The sequence below is a fragment of the Odontesthes bonariensis genome, chromosome 24, assembly GCF_027942865.1.
Source record: "Odontesthes bonariensis isolate fOdoBon6 chromosome 24, fOdoBon6.hap1, whole genome shotgun sequence".
Lineage (NCBI taxonomy): Eukaryota > Metazoa > Chordata > Actinopteri > Atheriniformes > Atherinopsidae > Odontesthes > Odontesthes bonariensis.
The window spans coordinates 7,255,000-7,278,787 of NC_134529.1; the positions used below are offsets into that span (position 1 = coordinate 7,255,000).

Below are 23,788 nucleotides of genomic sequence, written 5' to 3' on the forward strand. Positions count from 1 at the left end.
AAGGCCATTTCCAAACTATCTGGAGTCCATCGTTCTACAGAGAGAAAGCTTATTCACAAGTGGAAAACATTCAGGACAGCTGTCAATCTTCCCAGGAGTGGACGTCCCAGCAAGGTCACCCCAAGGTCAGAAACCCAAAGAGCTACATCTCAGACTCTGCAGGCCTCAGTTAGCATGATAAAGGTTAAAGTTCATGACAGCACAGTTAGAAACAGACTGAACAGGTATGGCTTGTGTGGAAGGGCTGCAGGAGAAAGCCTCTTCTCTCTAAAAAGAACATGGCAGCACAGCTTAGGTTTGCAAAGCTGCATCTGAACAAACCACAAGACTTCTGGAACAATGTCCTTTGGACAGACCAGACCAAAGTGGAGAGGTTTGCTCATAATGCACAGCAGCACGTTTGGAGGAAACCAAACACAGCATATCAGCACAAACACCTCACACCAGCTGTCAAGCACGGTGGTGGAGGACTGATGATCTGGGCTGGTTCTGCAGCCACAGGACCTGGGCACCTTGCAGTCACTGAGTCCACCATGAACTCCTCTGGATACCAAAGTGTTCTAGAGTTCAGATGTGAGGCCGTCTGTCCGACAGCTGAAGCTGGGCTGAAACTGGCTCATCAACAGGACAAAGATCCCAAACACAGCAGCAGATCTACAGCAGAATGTGTGAAGAAGAGAAGAATCAAGGTGTTCAACGGTCCAGTCAGTCTTATATCTACCCACACAGACTACATCTCTTATAACACAGCAGCACTGTGTTTCCTCTAATTATAAATCATGTCCTGAACACAGTGGTGACACATTCGGACACTCCTTTTGTGGCTTCATTGGTGGCTATGACCACGTTTGACACATCAGCAGAAAAGCTGGAACATGTAACTAAAAGTAATGACCAAATGCTTCTTCCACTCCATGTGAAATGTGTTAACTTCACCAAAACTACAACAATAAAACTGCACACTCGAAGATTTCCCAGACAGTATGTCTACAACTTCAGATTTTCACGAGTTTGCAGCTATTTTATTTATTTTCTCCAGTAGAAAGATGTCAAACTTTTTCATGACAGGCTGTCAGACAAGATTCAACCAGGTAAAATCTCTCTGATGAGCAAATAGTGCAGCAGAAACATTTGCAGCTAGAGAAAGGGAGAGCACGGCTTTGACTTACGATGTGAGTGCAGAATAAATGTCACAACAGAAAAGCTAATAAACTGAGAGAATACAGTTCATCCAACACAAGCACATTTGTGAAGGGGAAGTCCACTCCCCTCCAGTGTAAACAAACAAACTATTCAGTGTAAAGAAGGGCAGGGCAGGAAGACTCAAAACAAAGTGTGTGTGATGATGGCTGGACACAAATTAAAGTTAAATTCAGAGTTAAATTACACAGACACAGGCTTAACATTACCAAATAATTTCACCCTAAACAGAGATTTGTTAATACAACCTTAAGGATGGTGTCCAACAAATACCAGAGAAATGAACAAGAAAAGGCTCTGAAGCAAAGTTCTGCCATTTCAGTTAGTTACTGAATAAATTCACCATTTTAATACTGCTCAGGTGGCAATTAAGAACCAATTCCACATCAGAGAGTGGACAATTATTTGTTAATATACTCCTTATCGTGTTTATTATTTACATTTCCACAACATGGAGGAAAAAGATTGATGTTTTCCTGAAGTTAACATAAAATATATTAACACAATGAGCTTCTTAGGTCTGGGAGACCTCTGCAACCTGGTCCCAGATAAGCAACAGAACATGCATGTTTGGATGGGTTTTTAATATCTAGTAGAAACGTCTTTCTCATTAAGAAGAAAGTTTAGAAAGTTTTACATTATAAGTAGGACTAAAGATGAGTTAACACACGTAATCTTTCTGTGAACATAACTCCTTCTAAGAAGATTGTTGTTATTTTATTACCTTTGTGTTTTATTGTGATATTAGTTATAATATAGTTATATTTAGTTTATTTAGTTTCTAGCCCCATACATACAGTATTTACCTGCAAGTATATTAATATAAAGAGACCTGTCAAATGATTCTGTAAGCACTGCCAAGCTGTTTAATAAACTGTTGAACCTTGAGACATCTCTGGGTTACTGACCCTGACCCCCTCAGATGTCTTGGTCAGAGGCTTGAAATTAGTTTAAACATTAACTAAAAAGTAGAAGAATATATATAGGTCCTCTATAAGAGCAGACAGGCTCATTATCTCACCTTTCACTTATCAGGCAGGAGGAAATACTTACATTTCAGCGAAAATGTCAAACTTTTCAATACATATAAAGAAAAAAAAAGGCTTTAAATGACTTCATGACCCTCGGATACACTGAGTGTTTTTTTATATCTCTGGTTATACAGGGAACACACATGGAATAGATTATGTGTAAGCAGAATTTGTGCATCATTTATGTTTTGAATCCTTGTTGCTCCGCAGGGAGAGATGGGAGTGATGATAATAATTTCCCTCGTGGGAAAACAAAGGTGGAGCTGTTTAACTGCTGTAAGAACGGCAACAGCAAGTGATGGCGTGCTTTCAGACGGGTGGAGCGGGAAAGTAAGTGATGCAATGGGGCCCAAGACAGTCGCATCAATTTTTATAAAGCACAAAAAAAATAAATCGTAGGATTTTAGGACGGTTCTCTTATTTTATTTGAGTAAAATAAACATTAAACACAAACAGCAGATATCTGAGATAATATCCCCGACATATGAAGTGAAACTGTGAATCGTGATAACAATCATTGTGACTACCCAGCATGCAGTTCAGCGCCTTGCTGAGGGGTTTCCCCCTCACTCGACTGCTCGGCACTGCACACAGCAAACCACAGCTAATTTCTACTGTAACTTTGCAGCTTTAGAAGGCAAATAATCCATCTATAAAACAGCTCAAAGCCAGTTAAAGCTTTTACAAGACATTTCAACTTGAGGGAATTTCTTTCCTAAATAGTCAATTTTAGCCTGATAGGTCACCTAAATGAGGTAAATTGTCCTGTAGAAATATATCAACACAGACAGAGACCTGTTTGTCTCCCACCTCCATCTTCCAGCGGCTGAGCCATTCTTCTTTCTGCCTCCTGCTGATGTAGTATGGATCTCCAGCCTGGAAAGTCACTCTGGGGACCGGCCTCCGCCGCAGCCTCCCAGTCTCGCCCTGCACACAAAACAAACACAAACGTTACGGCGGTTAGCTTCATTTCTAGACGTACAAAGCACGCAGAAATGTCACACGCAGCCGTTTTCTCACCTCTCTGGGAGAGTCGCAATTTCTGTCGTCTGGCTCGTCTGCAGGAGAGGAAAAGTTATGGGAAATGGGTCATTTGTACAGATTTAACAAGACGTTTAATGAGGAGGGAAAGTCATGGTTTTCATCACTCTGCCCCAGCCTCCATATTTGACGTTAAAATGCCCTCAAACACAGCAATCTGGAAGTTATTTGGCTGTTAAAATTGCAGATAACTTAGCGCTCACAGTGAAATAAATGTGTGATGAAGTTAATAGTTAAACAGCATTATATCAAAATCACACAAGCACTGTATACATGAGCTTGGATGACTCTGCTTTAGATTCATACCTTTATTTTTCTCGGTTTGCTCCAGTTTCCTGCGCCCACGTTTCTTGCGAGGGGAAGGTGAGGGCTCCGGCTCCTCGGGTGGAGTTGGTGGGGCGTTTGCACAGGGATCAGAGGTCACCATCTCCTGAGAAACAGACAGAGCAAAGTCTAGGTCTGAGAAAATTGCTGCTCGCCTTCGTCTAGACCATTCAAAGTAATCATACACACACATGTGTGCGGTTTATATACACACATAAAACGCTTGCAGTCAAAGAGCTGCTGCAGTACCTGCACATGCCTATTAGTCTACCCTTGTTAGTGCAATACACAGCTGGTGTGTCCAGTAGAGTGTGTCTGCATAGGATCAGTGTAATAAACACCCCCAGCTCCCATTAACACACACAAAAACACACACACACACCTATATGATAAGAAGTGGGGGGGTAGCACTGAAGTCATTAACAGCATTAATGATTAACAAGCACATGTGATGGGGAACTTGAGTTAAATGATGTTAACTGCTCATATCTTTACATCTAAATGTTTTTTTACGTGATGTAAAATAAGCTCAGAATTAGTTGCATCAGACACCACAGCTTGTTCAATTTCGTTTATCTGTTAGCAGACCAGCACCAGTGATGCTAAATGCTCTCTGCTGTCAAAGACCGGCAGGTTTCATATACGTGCAGCTAACAGATTTTATAGATGGGTAGTTAAAAAGTGAAGCGCGGGGCTGAATGTCAAGCTCAAAGGCTACACTAACACTAGCTTGCGCTAACAAGCCCACAAAGGCTGTAATGAGCAGCTGAGGAGGCCTATAAAAGGCCAAGGACAGAAAAGGAGACTAAAAGGGCCTGAGGACAGACTGAGCACTTTTCACACTGATAGACAGACACACAATTTAATATTAAGGCGCATTTGTGGTGGTTTAAAGCCTTATAGTGCCAAAACATCCCACATTAAGGCAAAAATATTTAGCTTTACTGTATGCTGTCTCCATTTAGTGAATAATTCCAAACATGGACATAGTAGGTTATACGAGGCCACTTGTATCCTGATGCATCAACCAGGCTTTGAAAGTTAATGCAGGATCGAGTAGCACTAAAAGCCAGCTGCTTTTTTATGTCTTCAGTCTGTATGTATATGATAATAAAGAGCTCAGAGCCCTGGCTTTGATAACGCTGAAACGACTTGTTTTTAAGTGAAAAGAATAATAGCTTTGCATCCACTCAAATTAAAATGACCTCGTTAGAAGCAGCAAGAAAGCTGCTGTTGTAAAAAACATAAGGAGATAAACTAACAAAAGGAAACTCTACAGGACAACAAAAACATAAAACAAAATCATGTGAAAAATAGTTCCGATTGTAGCATTTGATATAAAAACACAAAATATTCAAACTAGATAAATCAAAGCAACCAATTAGTTCAAACACTTGGGTCAAGTGCTTGAAATCGGTGCAAAACTTGCTATGTAAAACTCAAGCATGTGCTTTTAAAAATGTACATCTAATAATAAATTAGCTCACATGAATTTTTCTGCACAAAACAATCACGGGATGAATAACCCAGATAGCGGTCTCTATCTTGTGTGCATGCAGTACCACCACGTGGCCTTGGCATGAGCACATGGCCTTAACTTTAATCATTTTAATCCCAACATAACAATAAAGCTGCATTAAGCAATTGAAGACAACACTACATCAGCTCCTACAGCTAATTTTTAAGCAAACAACTGACTACTTACACATTCAGCAGAAACAGAGGAATCTGGATTTGCAGTCATCTTTTTGGCCACATGTTGAATGTAAATTCATTTCAGCCCTGGTTTGGTCCACAGACTCCTGAGAAAAATATCTGGATTTCTTTGAATTGCTATGAGTTCGACGCTCTTCGGCCACTTCGCCTCTCCGCCACTCAGCGCTAAACAGGAAGTGTACAGCCGGCTTGATTGAGCTGGTTGTACACTTCCTTTTGTGAGAGCAGGTGCATAGGTTGAGTTTGCCTGAATGCAGCTGCCGGCTGCAGACTACAGTGTTGATTCACATTATAGGGAGTCATTTAATTCAGTAAAACTACACAGGATATTGCTTAATGCAGCTTTTAGGTTAGTAGGTAGAGACAGAGATGACCAAACCCTCAGTACAAAGATGCCTGATGTGCAAGAAAGTATAAAACATTTTGTTTAGGCACAGATTAAAAAAGTGACCGTAATCATCACACAAAAACACAGACAGTAACATCACTTTTTAACAAGTCCTTACTGATAAGCACTTCCTCTTTTCTCAGTCTGCTGCTGCATTGATCTTGCATGGCAGACAGTGTGGAAAGTACCTGACTTTATTCTTCATCTAAAAGACATGAGTTGTGTGTGTGCAATATTTTCATCCAGTGAAGGGCAGTATTTAGCTGGATGGAACTTTGATGATACCCAAGGGGAAGCTGAGCAGAGAACAGGATGTAGCAAACAATAAAACAATAGTTCACCAAAAACAATAATCAGTTACACCAACCAACAATTAAATAAATAAATCCAAGCCTGTTGTGTTGTGATATCTGTGGTCTGCAACTGTTTATCGAATTACAAACACAACACATGAGCTGTGGGCTAAAATGTGTTGTATCTGGTCCCATCGTCTGTGCAACAAACAGATATAACATATGTGAAGACGTGTGTGCACAGACTGCACTTCTTCATTTCATTGGTCTGATTCCGAGTATTTGCCAATGCTGACACAGATATACAACCTCAATTCCAAAAATACGAGTAAAATATGAAATAAAAAAAACAAAATGCAATGATTTGCAAATATAAAACAAGATTTCATTCACAAAAGAACATAGAAAACATATGAGAGTGAGACAATTTACTATTTTGTTAAACAACATTAGTCAAACATGAATACGACTGCAGCAAGTTGGGACAGGTCCATGTTTACCGCTGTGAAGCATCATCGCTACCTCTTTTTCAGCTGCTGGACCTTTGGGAAAGGAATGTTTTCTTGTCTGGTTCTAGCTGCTCAACAGTCCTGGGTCTTCGTTGTTGTATTTTACATTTCACGTGGCACCAAATGTGTTCACTTTGAATGCAGGCCGCTCAGTCGAGCACCTGGACTCTTCTGCTATGAAGCCATGCTGTTGTAATAGATTCAGGCTGTGGTTTAATATTGTCCTGCTGAAATATGAAAGGCCTTCCATGAAGAAGACCACATCTGGGTGGGAGCGTTAATGCTCTAAAACCTGTGTATACCTTTCAGTATTGATGGAGCCTTTCTATATGTGCAAGTTGCCAGTTTCATAGGCACTAATGCCCCCCCCCAACAATTTTATGTTGTGGAACATTATTCCCTATTATCCATCTTCATTTCTGAGAGACTCTGCCTCTCTAAGATGCTCTTTTTGTAAAAAAAAAAAACCCATCATGCTCCTGACCTGTTGTTAACATTTTCCTCCACCAGTTTCTTTTTGTTACCACTTACTTTTCCCGTTGTTGCTGCTGTCTAATTCAATATGAGCTGATCATTTCCATCACACACTAAAATGTCTCACTTTCAACATGGTTATGGTAATGCTTTCTTTGTTCTATTGTAAATAAAATGCAATTTCTACTATTTAAATTGTGACCCAGGTGGCCTAAATGTAGTCACTGGAAAAAAAGACTATTTCATTTTATATCCAGAACGTGAGCTAAACTTCATCCTTCTTTAAGAAGCTTGGATGATCCTCTCTCAGAGACAAAATTTAATTTATCTGCATGTCTGTGTTGATTTTTGGTTGGTATCTTTCATTTTAAAGCCTTTTTTTGGCCAATACCGACAAAAGCCAATATAATTGTACATCCTTATCATTCATTATTAATCCCTCCAATGCTTCTAATGATTGAGAAACTATTCAAACTGTATGTTAACTTATGTAAAAAGCTCTAATTATGACTCTTCATCCACAAGATCAGTACATTTTATGATGTTTTCATTGTGTATTTAACACTTATTGTAACTAGTAACAATTACTGAGTTTAAAACTGTTTGCCATGAAAGCAAAAGAGGCTTTTATGGATAGATGATTATTATGTCATGTGGAGTTTCCCAGTCTCACAGTTTTTATTCTTTTTTATGTATTGATTAATTGATTGTTACAGTTCCAGTCTATATTTTTATGTTTTTACATCAAAGACACTGCAAAAACAATAGTATGTAGCCATCAGATCTGAAACAGCGTCAAATTTTCTCGAAGGAGCACTAAGTCAAGACATTTTGTCCACAAGTAATTAATCCGTCAACAGGTTAATCAACTTCTTTTGAAAATAGCTATTAAACAATAACCAATAAACAACTATTGGGCTTAAAAAAGGTGAATGTTTTCCCAATCAAGCTTCCAGCTCCACCTTCCTGTCTACATATGATCACTTCTGGTTCCAAAAAAGGCAAAATGGCGACGGCCCAACACTTCAACGCAGCAGTCCGCAGACCAATAGCTCTCGTCGGTCGCAGTGTGATAGACTAAACAAACATCTGTTTCAATGTTAAAACCACAACAACAGTTACATTTAAGGCTGCACAATAATAACACATTTAATTACAGAGCTGTTGCTTTGGACCATATAAATAATAAACCACTGTAGATACACACAATAAACCAGCAACGTCGTAAACCGAGGGGGAAACAAGAACAAACTACCACTACGGTACTTTGGTACTGCTGTGTACTGCTGTCTGGCTGTTTAAGTAAGTCTCTTTTAATTAGAACAATTAATTCAAGGTATTTATAAAACTAAAGAGTAAAAGAGAAATATTTTGCTTCTGTTGAAAACAATCACTCTAATTAGTCCGCTTCAGCAGACAGCATGTTGTACAGCTTTCAAGCCCACCTGCCTTAAATTAAACCACTAATTAAGTGTCCATTTAGGGTCTGGTTTCTGCAAACTTTTACATGCAAAAAGCTAATAATAAATGAAAGGCTACCAAACACTTCTGTCAAAGCTGCTTCATATTAAATCACATTTTAACTGCTTCCCACTGTAACTCGAATACACAGATTTGGAGGATGATTTATCAAAGCTTTGGACTGTTTTAAAGTCATCTGACTTCCTCAATAACATGTGGGGACAGAGTGCATTTAAACCAGTCGAGATCTTTATACAAGCAGTTTCATTGTAGGCTGCCAAAAGAGAAAGTTACTGAAACCCCGGTTTCTCCACAATGTCTTTGACCTTTGTGGTTTTGGTACAAAACGGAAAACACCAGAAGAAACCAGACCGAGTTGCATTTGTATGAAAAGCAAATCGAATACTCTTACTACTAAGTCCAACTTAAACTGAGTTAAACCCAGGAAGTCTCAATAATTACAGCTTAGCCTCAGTCTGGATTAAACCTAGTTATTATTGTGCCTTTGTTTATATGACTTTTCATCACAGCTAACTTTGAGGTTTTTCGTGTGAAAGCATTGCATAAAAGTTTAGCACTACTACTGCATTTTAAACTCCTCTGACGTGTTCGAATAGAAGCTTCAACCCATACTGAAGCGAAACCCACCAGCTGCTCCACACATGCTTCCAGCAGCAAAGACAAATGGAGGAGAAACTAGCTGAGAATTAGAGAGAAGCCAAAAACATAACATTAAATTAAAACTACAACTGAACAGCAGCCAGAGAAACTAATCAATCGAAAAAGAGAAAAAACTGTCCATAAAACCATCATCAATACTGGAATAATGTGGTCGTGTGAAATATAAAGCACACTCTCTTTATGTTCTAAGGTTTTTAAATGTCAGCTCACAATAAAAATCTTTTGGTCCTTGCCAGATGTTGAAATTTGCAAAATTCAATCTGAAATCAAGCCATTGCTTATTTATTTTAAAACTACGCCAACAAAGAGAAGCAGTGTGTGAGAAACTAAGCAACTTCATGATCCAACAGCTTGTATCATCATGTTTAGCAGCAATAATGTGAGGTAATTGTTTTCTGTAAGATGTTATTAGTATTTGACGTCGTTGCGGAGGATTTTTGGCCCAGCATTGGTTTCTGCACAGCTCTCTGAAGGTCCCACCACAGCATTTCAGTCAGGTTGAGGTCTGGACTTTGACTGGACCACTGCAACACCTTGATTCTTCTCTTCTTCACACATTCACACACAGGCTTTCTCCTGCAGCCCTTCCAAACAAGCCATACTTGTTCAGTCTTTTTCTAACTGTGCTGTCATGATCTTTAACATTTAACATGCTAACTGAGGCCTGCAGAGTCTGAGATGGAGCTCTTGGTTGTTTGTTTTTTTAGTTTCTCTGAGCATTGCACGGTGAACATGCTGCTTCTGCATTTTGTCTTTGTTTTTGTGAAATAAATAATGACACAGGGTACTTTGTCCTGTCTTTTTCTTTATCTGAGGTTGTACTTTTTAACGATATACATACATAAAACCTTAGAATTCAACAAGTGTGGACATCGTTTTTTAAATGACTCTCTCTGTTCTCTATGTTAGTAGTGTCAGAGTCACTTACAGCTCCACGTTGAAGCTCAACACAATGGCTCTATATTCCTGGATAAACTCCTCTGTAGGTGCTTGTGTACAGTATGTGGGTGAGGGAGTTAATCTATAACATCTGTTCTAGTACACTAGAAAAACTCCTGCTATAGTGTGCAAATACTTCACTTAGTACCACAGAATGTAATTTCACTGCCATGAGTGCTACTGACACTTGAGTATTACTATGACTGATAGTGCTTTTACATCTAATTCAGGTAAAAAATAAGTACCCTTAAAGACTGTCAGACCTGTTTCTTACACATGTTTGAATGCCAGCTCTATGGGTCTGTTACATGTGTGCGTGTATGTGACAGAACTCACATTAATCCTGCCTGCTTTTGTCAGAGCTCAGACATCAAAGCATGATCAGACATGCAAACATGAATGCACACACACCCATAGACAGAAAACACACACTCTCAGTGTAGTTTGCTCGGTATTCCTTCTGTCAGGGACTGTTTGATCAGCTATATTGACTCGCTGCTTCTGCCGCAGAGTTCAGTCAGCACAAAGACCCACAAACACAAAGTGAGCCGGCAAAAAGATGAATGGCGAAAGAAATTTGGATGAGAGGAACTTCCAAAGACCCAGCGTGTGAGAAAGAAAGAACACACCACAGAGGGTTATTACAGTAATAATGCTGGTCTGAAACACAACTGACAGATTATTACTCGTGGATAAAAGGTGACACAGAGGTGGAAGTGGGTAGACGGGATGGGGTGAGTAAGAAAAGCAACGAACCAATTCACAGCAACTGAACAGGGAACAATAGGCCACCGTAGCTCAATTTTTCTTATAATACATGCATATTTTCACCATAATCACGCATAAGAGAACAAATTTCACAGAGTACCAATTATGGCCCCTCTGTAGTTTTTACAGTACTTTGCAAAAGTCTTGAGCCACCTCTAATTTCTTTACATATTGTCAGGAAAACAAGAAATAGGAGCAGTGATTAATTAAAACATGAACAAACATGAATGGAAACATAGTATATAAGATAAGTTTGTACAGTTCTAACAAGCTTAAGGTCAATATTTGGTCTGAGCTCCTTTATTCTCCAACACAGCCTGAACCCTCTCAGACAGCTTACTGTCCTTTCTTTAAGGAGTCTTCAGGAATAGTTCTCCAGGCTTCTTGAAGGACATCCCAAAGCTCTTCTTTGGATGTGGGCTGCCTTTTGTTCCGTTCTCTGCCAACATGATCCCACACTGCTTCGGTAATGTTGAGCTCCGGGCTCTGGGGAGGATTCATCCCTCCATCAGACCTGCTGCCACTGATTTTCAGCCCACTTCTTGTGTCCTTTGGCACAGCTCAGCCTTTTCTCCCTGTTTCCCTTCCTTAAAGGGGAACTCCGGGGCATTTGAAGCGCGTTTCCATTGCTAGAGGTTGTCAAATACTGATAGTAGGACACAGACAGGTGCAAATCTGCGCTCCTTGTGTGGAGATCGCGCTGTTCGCACAGCGTGTCATGCGAGGCTAATACGTGGTGGCTAAGGGGCAACCGCTAACCCTTCCACGTAAAACAACAACTTGCACACAGCAGAAACGTCACACCACTTTATAAACCATCCGACAATAAAGTCACAAGCCTTACCATCAAAACCATATGCATGGTTCTCACATTACTGGCATGGGGACGTTACAAAACAACTTTATAAACAGCATGTCACTCACCGGCTGGTTGTAGGCTCGCGCATGTGAAAGCCCAAAAGAGTCGATGGACGATAATCCCATATACAAAACAATTATTTTCTCTAGAAAAACTGCGTTCAAGTATTTAAAACATTACAACAATACATGCCCAGTAATATTGTTGTAATGTTTTAAATACTTGAACGCAGTTTTTCTAGAGAATATAATTGTTTTGTATATGGGATTATTCTCCATCGACTCTTTTGGGCTTTCACATGCGCGAGCGTACAACTAACCGATGAGTTACATGCTGTTTATAAAGTTGTTTTGTAACGTCCCCATGCCAGTAATGTGAGAACCATGCATATGGTTTTGATGGTAAGGCTTGTGACTTTATTGTCGGATGGTTTATAAAGTGGTGTGACGTTTCTGCTGTGTGCAAGTTGTTGTTTTACGTGGAAGGGTTAGCAGTTGCCCCTTAGCCACCACGTATTAGCCTTGCATGACACGCTGTGCGAACAGCGCGATCTCCACACAGGGAGCGCAGATTTGCACCTCTCTGTGTCCTACTATCAGTATTTGACAACCTCTAGCAATGGAAACGCGCTTCAAATGCCCCGGAGTTCCCCTTTAAGAACGGCTTCTTGACAGCCACCCTTCCATGGAGCCCATTTCTGATGAGGCTTGGGCCAACAGCAGATGGATCAGCTGAAGGTCCAGATGCATCTCTCAGCTCCTGTGTCAGGTCTTTGCTGGATTTTTTCCTCTTTCTTAAGGACATCACTTTCAGATCCTGTTCATCTGCTGTAGATAGTTCTTTAGGCCTGACACTTCTTCTTCTGTCCTCCACTTGTCCAGTTTCCTCAAATGTTTTAAGGACACACTGCACACCATGCTGAGATATGCCAAGTTTTCAGCTAACAGCTCTCTGGGAATCACCTTGTTGCTGCAGAAATCCTGTTTTCTGTCTGTCACACTGTGTTATTTTTGCTGTTTTTCATAGAAATGGGAACAAAAGTTGTTTGTTATGTGTAGACACAATGCTGGTTCATTCCTTGAGTTAGGTGCCTTGAATGATTCATTCATCATCAGTGTTGAATGGATTTAACAAACAAAGAAACACATTCCTCCGTAAAAGGTCAGGTACAAGGACTGGGTTGAAAATGAGTGAAAAAAGCAGCCATTGTTTAAAGTAAAACGTTGAAAGACCTTCAGAAAGCCTGGAGAACTTTAAAAAATTTTAAAGTAAACATGGCTGTTTGAAGCAAATTGCATGGTTCTGTATAATTGCATTCATATGTGCTCTATTCTACAGTTATTACATGTTATTGTTTTAATCCTTTACACTTGTGCATTTTTTTGTACCAAGAACAAACTCCATCTGTTAATAAAATGCAACCAATCTTCATTTAATATGCTGCGTTGTACTAACGTGACTACGACAGATGCAGAATTGTTGTTCCTTACTTCTGTTACATTAAATTCAGTTGAGTACAATCTGTGTTTTTTGGTAACTTGTCGTTAAAAGAATGTTAGTTACAGTTTTGATTAGGTGGAAGTAAAAAATGTCTCTCTGCCCTGGGTTATTTTCACTGGTGTCCCTTCTCCATACAGCCTCAGGTTGTTTATATTTGCCTTACAGTTTCAGAGCTGTTACCGACTGAATTGGAGGTTATTTTTTCAAGTGAGTATAAGAGAAGAAAAAACAGCCTTGAGCCTAAAGGCTTCAAAGACTTACAATTATGTGTTCAGCGGTGTCCGATACTCAATGAAAACTTTCGCTGTTATTAGAAACGTGCAACATGAGCCAAATATTTTAAGGTTTCTCATTGGTAAGCTGTCATGTCACTGTTTGGATGACAGCTGTGCTCTGGATTTTGTTTATTTTTGTGTGTAAGAATGTAAATGGCCACATAATGAGAAACTCCTGTGTGTGCTGTGTGAGCTCAGGTTCCTTGTGCGAGAGATCATGTTGTCACGGAGATTTTATGCAGAAATAACAAGTGGCAAGCGAAGGAGATACGTTTCCAATCAACAAACATGTATTTGAATAAAGATAGAAAATAAAAAAAAGCCTAAATCTAATTTGAAGATGTGAAAGGATCTCATTTTGACCTTATCACTCAGTTACCTCAATACCAAGCATCACTCATCTTAAACCAAGGGTGCATCTATAAATGATGCGGGCATTATCTAAGTTATAAAACCACCGTTTAGACTAAATTCAGGCTAATTCATTGTAGGAAGTGTGTTTGTAGCTATGCTAACTAACACTGTGATTAAGACTCTTGTTGTTACTCGTCTTTCTTCTCGCCACAGCTCAGAATCGGTCCGTTTTTACAAAGTCATGCCAGCTATGGAGAAATCTACTCATACCTGAAGCCTCATATTCCACTTCAAGTGAAAATTATTCACATGACAGATCGAGAAGACTTTTTTCAATCCCCGGTCTCACTCTGACTTTAAGTTGCAAGTGGAAAATATGGGGGTGAGGGCCATGCTGATGATGAGGGCATGAAGTTATCAGTAAATGTGGGGGAAGAGATTGTGCATTGAAAGCATATGCAACGGGGGAATCCCCGTTCTTAGACAAGCTACAAGTAAAGAAAAACATCTTAACACATAAAAGCGAAAGAAAAGCAACCGACACAAGCTCCTGCGAGGAGGCAAGTACTCACTCACGCATCTGTCAAACACACTCAAATGTGACAGTTAATTAAAGCAGAAAGTGTGCCACCAGATTCTCGTGTGTGCTGCTGTATTGAGTGGAAAAAACTGAGTGGATTGTGGTTGACACTCAGCAGCTCGCAGGTGTAAACGCATATATAAGCAAATTAAGTACTCTTGGAAGCAGTGCATGCATGTTTAACAGGGTTTTTTTTTTTAAAAGGATAATAAATCACTTTTCTTCAGTTTAAAGCAGAAAATGTTGACAGCGGGTTCTAATTATAGTACTCACAGGAAGCAGCTGTTTGCGTTTCCTGCCGGGACGTCCAACTCTGCGCTTGGTACGGGGGCTCGCTGCCGTCTCCTCCTGTGGACTGTCCTGGTCTGCTCCATCTTCACCCTGGGCAGACATACAGAGCCCACATCAAACACCAAGCAGTGACTGTATGAATAAATAACCGCTGTCAGCGGCGAGACCGCATTAAGGCTACAAAGATTCAAGCCAATACGTTTCCTCAGCCAAGTCCTGATTGAACAAAGTACTTCTAAAGCTATAAATGGGTGGAATAGAGGAAAACAGTAAATTATGTCTGTGGACTTGATTTCCAGTTGTGTTTACTAAAGCAGAAAGGATGCACATTGTGTTACTAGAACTGAGATTTTAAACCGAGATATAAAGAAACACTGAAATCTAAATCAGCTCCTTCAGGTCTTTTGTAAACCTTTGGAAATGTGTGTTTCATCTGAAGCTCTGAGTAAATTAGAATCAGCAGTTTGTTACGCTTCCTCTGCTCACAGCAGAGGATGGGTAGTCTGGGATGTTATTGCACAATGATATATGGGATAAAAAAAACTCTGTGGTGCACCTGTGTCGACTGGGTAGTGAGTGCAATGCCAGCTCAGATGAGTAGAAATAAAAAGTGCTCCTCATGCTTCCTTTGCGGCGCAGCCCTGGAGGCAGACACACTGATTACCAAAACATTTCTCTGTGCTTGTTTGGATGCTGTGCTGCTGGAGGGACGTCTGCCCGTAACTCCAACTATCTTTTTACATCTGTTATGATACATAACCATGGCAACAGGAAAGTTGCTAACCTGTTGGAGGAGCTAACTGAGCTTGGAAGCCTGGAATTGGACCCCCAAAATCAAGATGAGTTAAAATGGAGACGTCTGCGATTGCAGTGAGAACCAAATGAAGAAAAAGGTAAAGTAATTTCTTTCCCCGACTGTCATGGGAAATGTGAGCTCACTGGCAGATAGAATGGACAAGCTTGGACACCTGATGAGGACACAGCAGGAATATCAGGGAGGCAATATTATTTTTTTCTAGACCCGGCTGCAGGAACAACTCCAACATCTCTCTGCTCAGCTTTCAGATTATACGGGCAGACAGAGAGGAAACAGTAAAGGAGGATGATTACAGCTTGTTAACACTTGGAAGGAGCATCTCTGCACTAATTGAGTTTTAGCTCTGAATGTGATATAATATGTTTTTTTAAAGTGCCCTTATTACAGAATTGTTGGCCGCTCACTGAGTAAAACCCAGAGTCAGTTTCTTTTTAACATTAAGCATAAGAAAGAATGGGGGGGGGGGTTCCTTATGTCTCAGAGAGTTTGGTGAGTAGGCAATTGCTTTATAAAGTCTGTTTTAGCTTGATTATAGACCGAGGACCCATTCAAAATGGTTGAATTAACTGGTTGTTGTGTTGCTTTGTGATGCAGCAGTATTTCCATCTGTTTCAAAAGTGTTTCCAGACAACTGAACTAATCCTCACTTTATCAACCAACGGCCGCCTTTCTGCAACTCTGCTACGTGTTAAAACCTTCACAAACAACCCCAGCGTGCCATTGAGCCTTCCTCTCAACACAAGCAGCTAAAATACCGTCTGAACGAATAATCATTTTTAGTCAATTGTACTGTTTTCCTAATGACTGATGACTGATAACTCAGCCCTAACAGGCCATATGAGGCCCGCTCGTGTTGCTCATGATGGTCTAGAAGGAGATTATGGCACTGAAACAACAGACCAAAGAAGAAGCCGCAGATTAGAGATGAAGAGACTCAGTCATGGTCATCTAAAAACATTCAGATACACCTCAAGTCAAGTCAAAGGTTATTCCTATAGCGCATAAAACAACCCCAGTGGACCAAAGTGCTGTAGAAGATGAACAAATATAAGCTATAGTCTCTGAGACAGTAATAAATATGGGCGGGATCCAGTGGACTCTTGAACATTAATTTTTAAAGACGTTAGGACTACGCCCACCTCTGCTCATTTGCCTGCTGACAGCTTGTTTTTTTTAGGGTCATAATGACAAACAAAGCTCAGATAAAATGCCAAATAAATATCTTCTAAAGCATAACAAATACGCGCTCATTCACATTGAGAATAAACAGCTATCCCAATGTTATCCTAATCTGGAGGCAATCCTTTTTCCAAAAAATACTGAGGATCCAACCAAAATCGAATCAGGTCCACATGTTCTATTTTTACTTCAGCTCTGGGCAGTTTGACTTGCTGAAGAGCTCGAGTGTGAGCAATGTTTTTATTAGGCCCGAGAGGACACGGGAAGAAGCCAAATAAAACAAGCAGCACCTGCTACATCTTAAGTTCAACAGTTTTAACAGTTTAATGGGTCGTCATGATGTAAGAGATTATAGGTGTTATTTAAAGAGTGTTTTAGTGAGGCTAGAAGGTTGGAGTTTAGTGGCTGCAGAGGTTTTTTTCTTATTCATATTTGAGTGCTCGATATACACATCACTGCCTCAGGTAGAAATTAAATAAATGTCACTGATACCTGAGAGAGCTATAAGGCTCTTTGGTTACTGAAGTGGAGCAGGCAGCTTTAAATGTGAGCATTAGGAGCAAATATAGGTTTAATCAGACGTTTGGTCAACTTGGAGGTCAAAGCTTGTTGAAGACAACTCGGGGAAGAGATCGTTGCCGGACTTTTTTTAGGAGTAACATTGCCTTAGAGTCAGTTTTAACTGATCAAGCTGAGGAAAAAATGATGGAATCAACAAAAAAAATCCAGTACTTTGTGCTTTAGTCACAGCTTGAATTCTTCGAGGTCTAAAACATATCATTCAGTTTCCAAGTTTCTTGGACATCAGTTTACAGATCTGTGGGATGGAGCCTTTAGTTTTCATAGATAAATTTTTCCAATTCCCACCACAAATTTTCAGTCAGATTAAGATCCAGACTGTTTGCTGGTTATGTCATGTGGGGATTGTCACTTTGAGAAATGACTGCATCATCATTCAGTGTCCAGCTGTGCACTTACTGTAGAGGTAATGGCTGCCATCTCCCCTGGTCCCTTCCCTGACCTCAGTGACTCAATGACTTCTCATCAATGATGGTGGAAATGTGTTTGTTTTCTTCAGGAAGTCATCTTTATGTGTTTCATTGGAGCTGCACCAAACTAAAGCTCCAGCATCATCTCCTTGTCGAACGCAGATTGGAGATTCATCTCTAAATATCACTTTCATCCTATTATCATCCCACTCTAACCTTATTTTCTTCTCTTTATATTTGGCGTTTCTGGATGGAAATCCCATTTTCTTCGGCTGGTTTTTTACAGTTCAGACACAAACATCGACTTCTAACTTCTGAATTTCTTTTATTGTAAATTTTCTATTTTAAGACTTTGAGTTTCCTGTCCTGACACTGGGATGATTTGCCCCACTCCGAGCTGAATTAACTTCTATAAGGAGTTTAATAAACCTTTTCCCTGTATCCAGTGGCAGCTCTCTGATAAGGGTCATGTTTCCTGTTAATTAGCCAGGTGGGACAGCTCGTTAAGCTCTTTTTTTTATAGACTTGTGAAGATATTTGTTTTAGAAATGCAAATTACATGACATTTTATTATTCTCTGTATATGATGAAGTGATTCCTTTAATTTTAACCAACAAAAATGACAGATTTTTTTTTCCCAGGTGTTTAACAAAGCCAGACTGTTTAGCTTTTAAATGAAATACTTTTATGTCAAATGTTTGATTTGTGGTTCAGACAACTGAATGAACATCCTCCAAGAGTGCTCATTCCATCATTTCTGACAGGGTTTATACCTGGATTTCCTTTTTTAATCCAATAAATAAAGAGATACTGTATCCAGTTTAGCAAAAATAATGTTGAACTTCTTATTTTCAATACTACAGGGTGTAATTTTGTAATTTATTCATTGTGGAGGTCCATTCTCCTGCTTTAGTAGAGATAGTAAGCTATTCTCCGTCCAATAACAAGAACATCTGCTGTTTCTGAAACCTCTATGCAGCTATAATCTGTGCAACTGGTTGGTGTGCACATGCTGTAAGGCTTGTGTTTCCATTAAAGTCTCTCTCCCTTCGCTGCTGGACCCAAATTACGATGACAACGGAGTGGTTGCTAAGGTGCAGAAACTGCTTAGCAACTGTCTCCGGTGGGGTTGCGGTGATGTCTGAACATTCTGATGTCACTTCCCTAGCAGGCAGCTTAGCAACCAGCTACAGGGAATGACGGCTTTGTGCCTGACCGCCTGGTGGGCAGTGCATACGCCCGTGTCCCGATGCACACTCACAGACGCATAAACACACATGTACAGTTGTGTACGACAACACCGAGGCGTGAGCTGAAAATGTGATGAATTCATTTTTATTCATCTAAAATAAACCTCCTGAGCAAGCAAACCGCCCGACCAGACCCCTTAGAAATGTGTCAAAACACCCACAGTGACCATTCTGTCCGTATATCTTTGGTCTATTTCTGTCTCCCGGCAGGTTATTTTAGGGTGCTGCAGTTGCTAAGCAACCAGACTGCAAACCAGGCAACCAGAGGAGGATCCCATCAGCAGCAGACAGCTTGTCCTCTTTCTTTTCTCCACATCCCCACGTCCTCCTCTCGATCCCTCCCCTCTTTTCTTTCCCGTGAGCTCGTTTTCCACATCTCACCTGCCTTCTCTCTGCACTTCACTTTGAGTCTGCTACTCGCCTCGTAATGTCTTGATAAAGCAGTCGACGTGATGGGACTGGACTGTATTCATGTAGACTTACTACATTTACACACAGCACAGAAAGCATTGAGATCTATATCTACTGGTTTTATATGAAAAATGAATGTGTCAAATGATCTAAACCCACTTATTTACAACCTCAGCATCACAAACCAATATTTCTTTATATATTTTGCTATTTATATCTTGAATTAAATGGGAGCAACATCTCTTTTAAAAAACGTTGGGATGGAGCTGTGTAGCATCCCCTCTTGTTTTAGCAACAGTCTGTAAATGGCGGCGCAGTGAACCGTGATGATTTCTGGAAGTGTTCCTGAGCCCATGCAGTGTTTTCCAGGACCGAATCATGTCTGTTTTTAATGTTGTGCTGCCTGAGGGATCCGAAGAACATCCATTTTAGTCTCTTGCACACAGAGATTATCTCCGGATTCCCCAAATCTTTAGATAATTACATTATAGGTAACGGACTATTCAGCCTTTACAAATTTACGTTGAGGAACATTGTGCTGAAATTTCTCCACAATTTAGCCCTGCCCATCTGTGCTTCTGAGAAACTCCGCCTCTCTAAGGTGCTCTTTTTATACCCAATCATAGTCCTGACCTCTTGCTAATTAACCGAATCAGTTGCAACACGTTCCTCTGGCTGTTAATACTTAGCACTATTTACTTTTCCCGTCTTTTGTTGCTCCTGTCCCAACATTTCTTAAACATGTTGCTGCCTTATATTCAACATAAGCTGATATCTTTATATTACTTATATTTTGGGATTGGGGTTTTATCTTTATTATAATGTTGTCCAGCTATGTTAGACCACTGATGGTCAACACATCTGGAATAAACGAAACTCTCCACTGTCAGAATATGAAGCTTTTTCAGATCCATCAGCACATCTTTGCCCCAAAATTATAGTTTGTAGCATGTTTTTTAGGCAATAAATTAATTACTTGTCATATGGTGACAATCACTGAATCTCATAATCATGGACAGCTGGAAACTGATTTAAATAGACTGAATTTAAACTTCTGACCCCTGTTAACGACGCTGTTAACACAATATCTGAACATGTTTCCACACTTTACTGTTGGAGTTGGTAACATATAACATTTGAGAGACTTCTTTTGAAGCATATTGTAGCCTTAAGTGGCCTTTTTTTTCACATGATTATACTGTTACATACAGCTGTTACACCTAAGGCAACTCTTCTGACAGCATCAAACTGTCTTTGTGGCATTTAAGTTTGATAAATAATGACAGCGAAAGCATTTAAGCCATTATAACCTAGGGTGATACATCAAATGTCATTTTAGTTGTTTCAGTTATAAAATTTACAATAAAAGCTGACGTTTTAATCTCTAAAAGTGTCTATTTCTTGTTGCTAATTGCTTCGCAGGCTGAGAAATGAAAGGTTTTAGTACGCAGTTTTAAGTTTTTCAGAAAATCCTCATGTTTTAGAGAAGCTCTATTAAATCAAGCCGTAGGTCTGGATGGGTTAACACAAAATGTGGCTTGAACTGTCAGTGACAGAGTTTACTCTCAGACTTTTGAAAATACAAAAAACTGATTGTTTGTGAAGTGTAAAAAGTCAATAATAGTAAATAAACTAACTCATTACAGTAGAAAACTACCAAAACGAGCACAGAAATGAACATTTAGAGCATTTTTACCTGTATTGTCCTGCTTAACTGTTTGATAAACCATATTTTAGTCAATATATCTTATCAAATATTCATGGAAGTAAACCTGATTGAGCGATTTTTGTATAAATAAATCAAATTTACCCAAAGAAACTCATATTCAAACACTTATTCAAAATAAAGTATTTTTCATCACTCTTTTCTCTGTGCAGACATTGAGACAACTTTTAAACTCTTAATTCTTTTTCTAGGTTTAAAAAAAAGTAGAAATAAAATAAAAAATCCTTTCAAAAGATCAGAAAAAAATGGCCTCTGTTTAATCCCACAGTGGTGTATTTCTATGCAAAGCATTTGAATTGCGGCTCCCGTCATACAGAACGGATTATGAATGGCATCAAACTCCCACACTTCTATCTCATCGTCTTTCTCTCCGTGTTGAAACTTTGCGACTTCCTCCGATTTCTCTCAGGGCTTCTCTGGACTCGTTGTGGGAGTAAGATCTCAGGAAGTTAAAAAGAAACAGCTCTATGAAGGAAACTTTGTTTTGGCTGCGTGCCCGCGTGTGAGACGGGCCTTTATATAGCAGCGCTATAGAATGAACTTCCAACTTCTCACAGATTTACGAGGACCGCCCAGAGCTCTGGGGGCGCAAATGAAAGGAGTCATTTTTCACCTGTCTGACTGCAGGCTAATGTGTGTGGGTGCTTATTTGAGAAGCAAAAAAGACAGTTTGATACTCCTGCACACGGCTGAGTGAACGAGTGGAGCGCAGCCTGGTCTGTAGTGAATGTAAACAAATAACAGTAAGTTTAATTACTGCAAACAGAGTCTGACCTGCCAGGTTCTTTGTGTGTGTTGGCTGAAAGAAACCTAACTGTGAGCTGAGAAGCCAAGTAGTGGTCTTAACGACAGCTGTAGTAAAAGAGGCGGTGGCTGTAATAATGACTCAGGCTGCAAAAATAACAGCAGCGCTCCTATGTCAGTGTCTACAATAATGATAGTGATAATACATGTTATGGATTATGCAGCTGGTCGATGGATCTGTGTTGGTGTTGAGTCTTTTTTAAGGGCAGTTTTGAAGTATTGCAACATTGTTCACACTCAAAAAAAGTCAGCATTTCACCTCAGAAACATTAATCTGCTAACTGCAGCAGAAGTTAATGCATGCAGAACGATTTGTGTAAAATTGATTTAGTGCCACAACTTAAATTACTCAAGAACAGACTAATTAGTTTGTGCCACATGGTATAAATGTTTAAATATTGCTCTATAAATGCCTGTAATTTAATAATAACACTAAGATAAACCTGACATCACAATGAGCACTTTTTACATCTTTATGCCACTGGAATATTAATAAAAGCATAAGATGCTTTCAGAGTTCAGTCATACTAAATTAAAAACTACTCAATTAGCTTGTTTGATTAAAAAATGTGCAAATGCATTGCTAACATGTGCAATAAAGTATTAAAGCTGCATTAAAACAAAAAGCTTGGACATTCCAATTAACAAATTCTATTTCCTTACATTTAATTATTTAAAAGATTAATTCATAATTGAATCTCTAAATGGAGTCATGAAAAGTAAATTCTAAAAAGGCCTTAAAATAATTTTAGATAGATTAAAAAAATTGACAAATTAAATCAATATATGAGGCTAATATATGGTGATAAATACTCTACTCTACGTGTAAACCTCCCCTTACCGTGTTATTATGAAATTTATTCAATATTTTTAACTAATTCTTATTCATAATTGATCACCTGACCCTGTGTAGTTAACTGAAATTAAATAAAAAATCATTTTATGTAGCATTCTGCTGGAATCTTACTCAAATGACTAATTTTTAAATGCAAATACGCCGGCCGAGCTTTTCCCTTTAAGAGCCGTCTTTTTTGGTAACATGGTTGTAACATTGTTGCCGTTGGAGGTGAAAAAGTGAGCAATGGTTGGAGGGATGCAGCAGAGCAGAGTCTGGCTGCAGCTAAGAAATACAAGCTGACAGAGGTGATGACCTATATCTAACCACTGGGTTTTCAAATGGACAGCTCAGGCTCCCTAAAAAACGTATTTGTACACGAGTAGAAAATGTATTAAGATCACTGTCCAAGGTTTAAAGAAATTTGTGAGATTTGTTTTGTATCCGCCAGTATCAGCATAAATAATGCGCGTGAGCTGCAAATATTTGCACTTTTCCTAACATGGACCATGTGGTGTAATTCCTAACTGTGGCTGCACTGATTGTGAAATTCTGAGTTTATACAGACACCGATGTTAAATTTAATAATTTAGCTGATGGCTGATAGCCGATAGAGATTGTTTTAGTTGTTTAATTTCACTTTAATGCCAGCGAAACGATAAGATATGCATTACGAAAGGATTTTAGCCCCTCATCACACTATCTTTGAATGAGTAATCTTTATCATTATTTCCTTTAACATAAAAAGATAAACTGTTTTGTGCCCTTCTTGTCAGTTTCAGATTGATGTCAATGCAAAACAACCAGGACACACCAGCTGAATACCAGCGAACGTGATCGGTTGATGTTACCCTATTTGCGGTGAGGCCAGAAGCAGCAAGCGAGCTGAATATCAGCATAAACCAACGAAAAGTAAAGTAGTAAAGTAATGAATCACAAGTGGGAAAGGAAGTTGAACGGCGAAAGGACTGCGGAAATCATTGCTCTGAACAGGAGTCAAACTACCAATCTGTCATATGAAAGCAGATTGATATCCATCTGCCAAAGCCCCCTCCTACCACCTTGAATGTCTTCTTCTGGAAGTCATGAGAAT

At 39.5% G+C, this 23,788-nt stretch overlaps 1 protein-coding gene across 11 annotated transcripts in view; it reads right to left on the reverse strand.

The window, feature by feature from the left end:
* Positions 1-23,788, reverse strand: part of dnmt3aa (DNA (cytosine-5-)-methyltransferase 3 alpha a) — a 60,153-nt gene that overhangs the window by 31,312 nt on the left and 5,053 nt on the right. For 5 of the 11 annotated variants that reach the window (XM_075459282.1, XM_075459281.1, XM_075459279.1 and 2 more), the window contains exons 3-6: positions 14,667-14,774; positions 3,579-3,702; positions 3,252-3,289; positions 3,027-3,158 (exon numbers count right to left, since the gene is read on the reverse strand). In XM_075459282.1, coding sequence (XP_075315397.1) covers positions 3,027-3,158; positions 3,252-3,289; positions 3,579-3,702; positions 14,667-14,774 — 402 coding nt within the window. Of the gene's footprint in view, positions 1-3,026; positions 3,159-3,251; positions 3,290-3,578; positions 3,703-5,301; positions 5,588-14,666; positions 14,775-23,788 lie in introns of those variants that run through there. The other 6 variants (XM_075459286.1, XM_075459285.1, XM_075459284.1 and 3 more) reach the window with 3 other exon arrangements.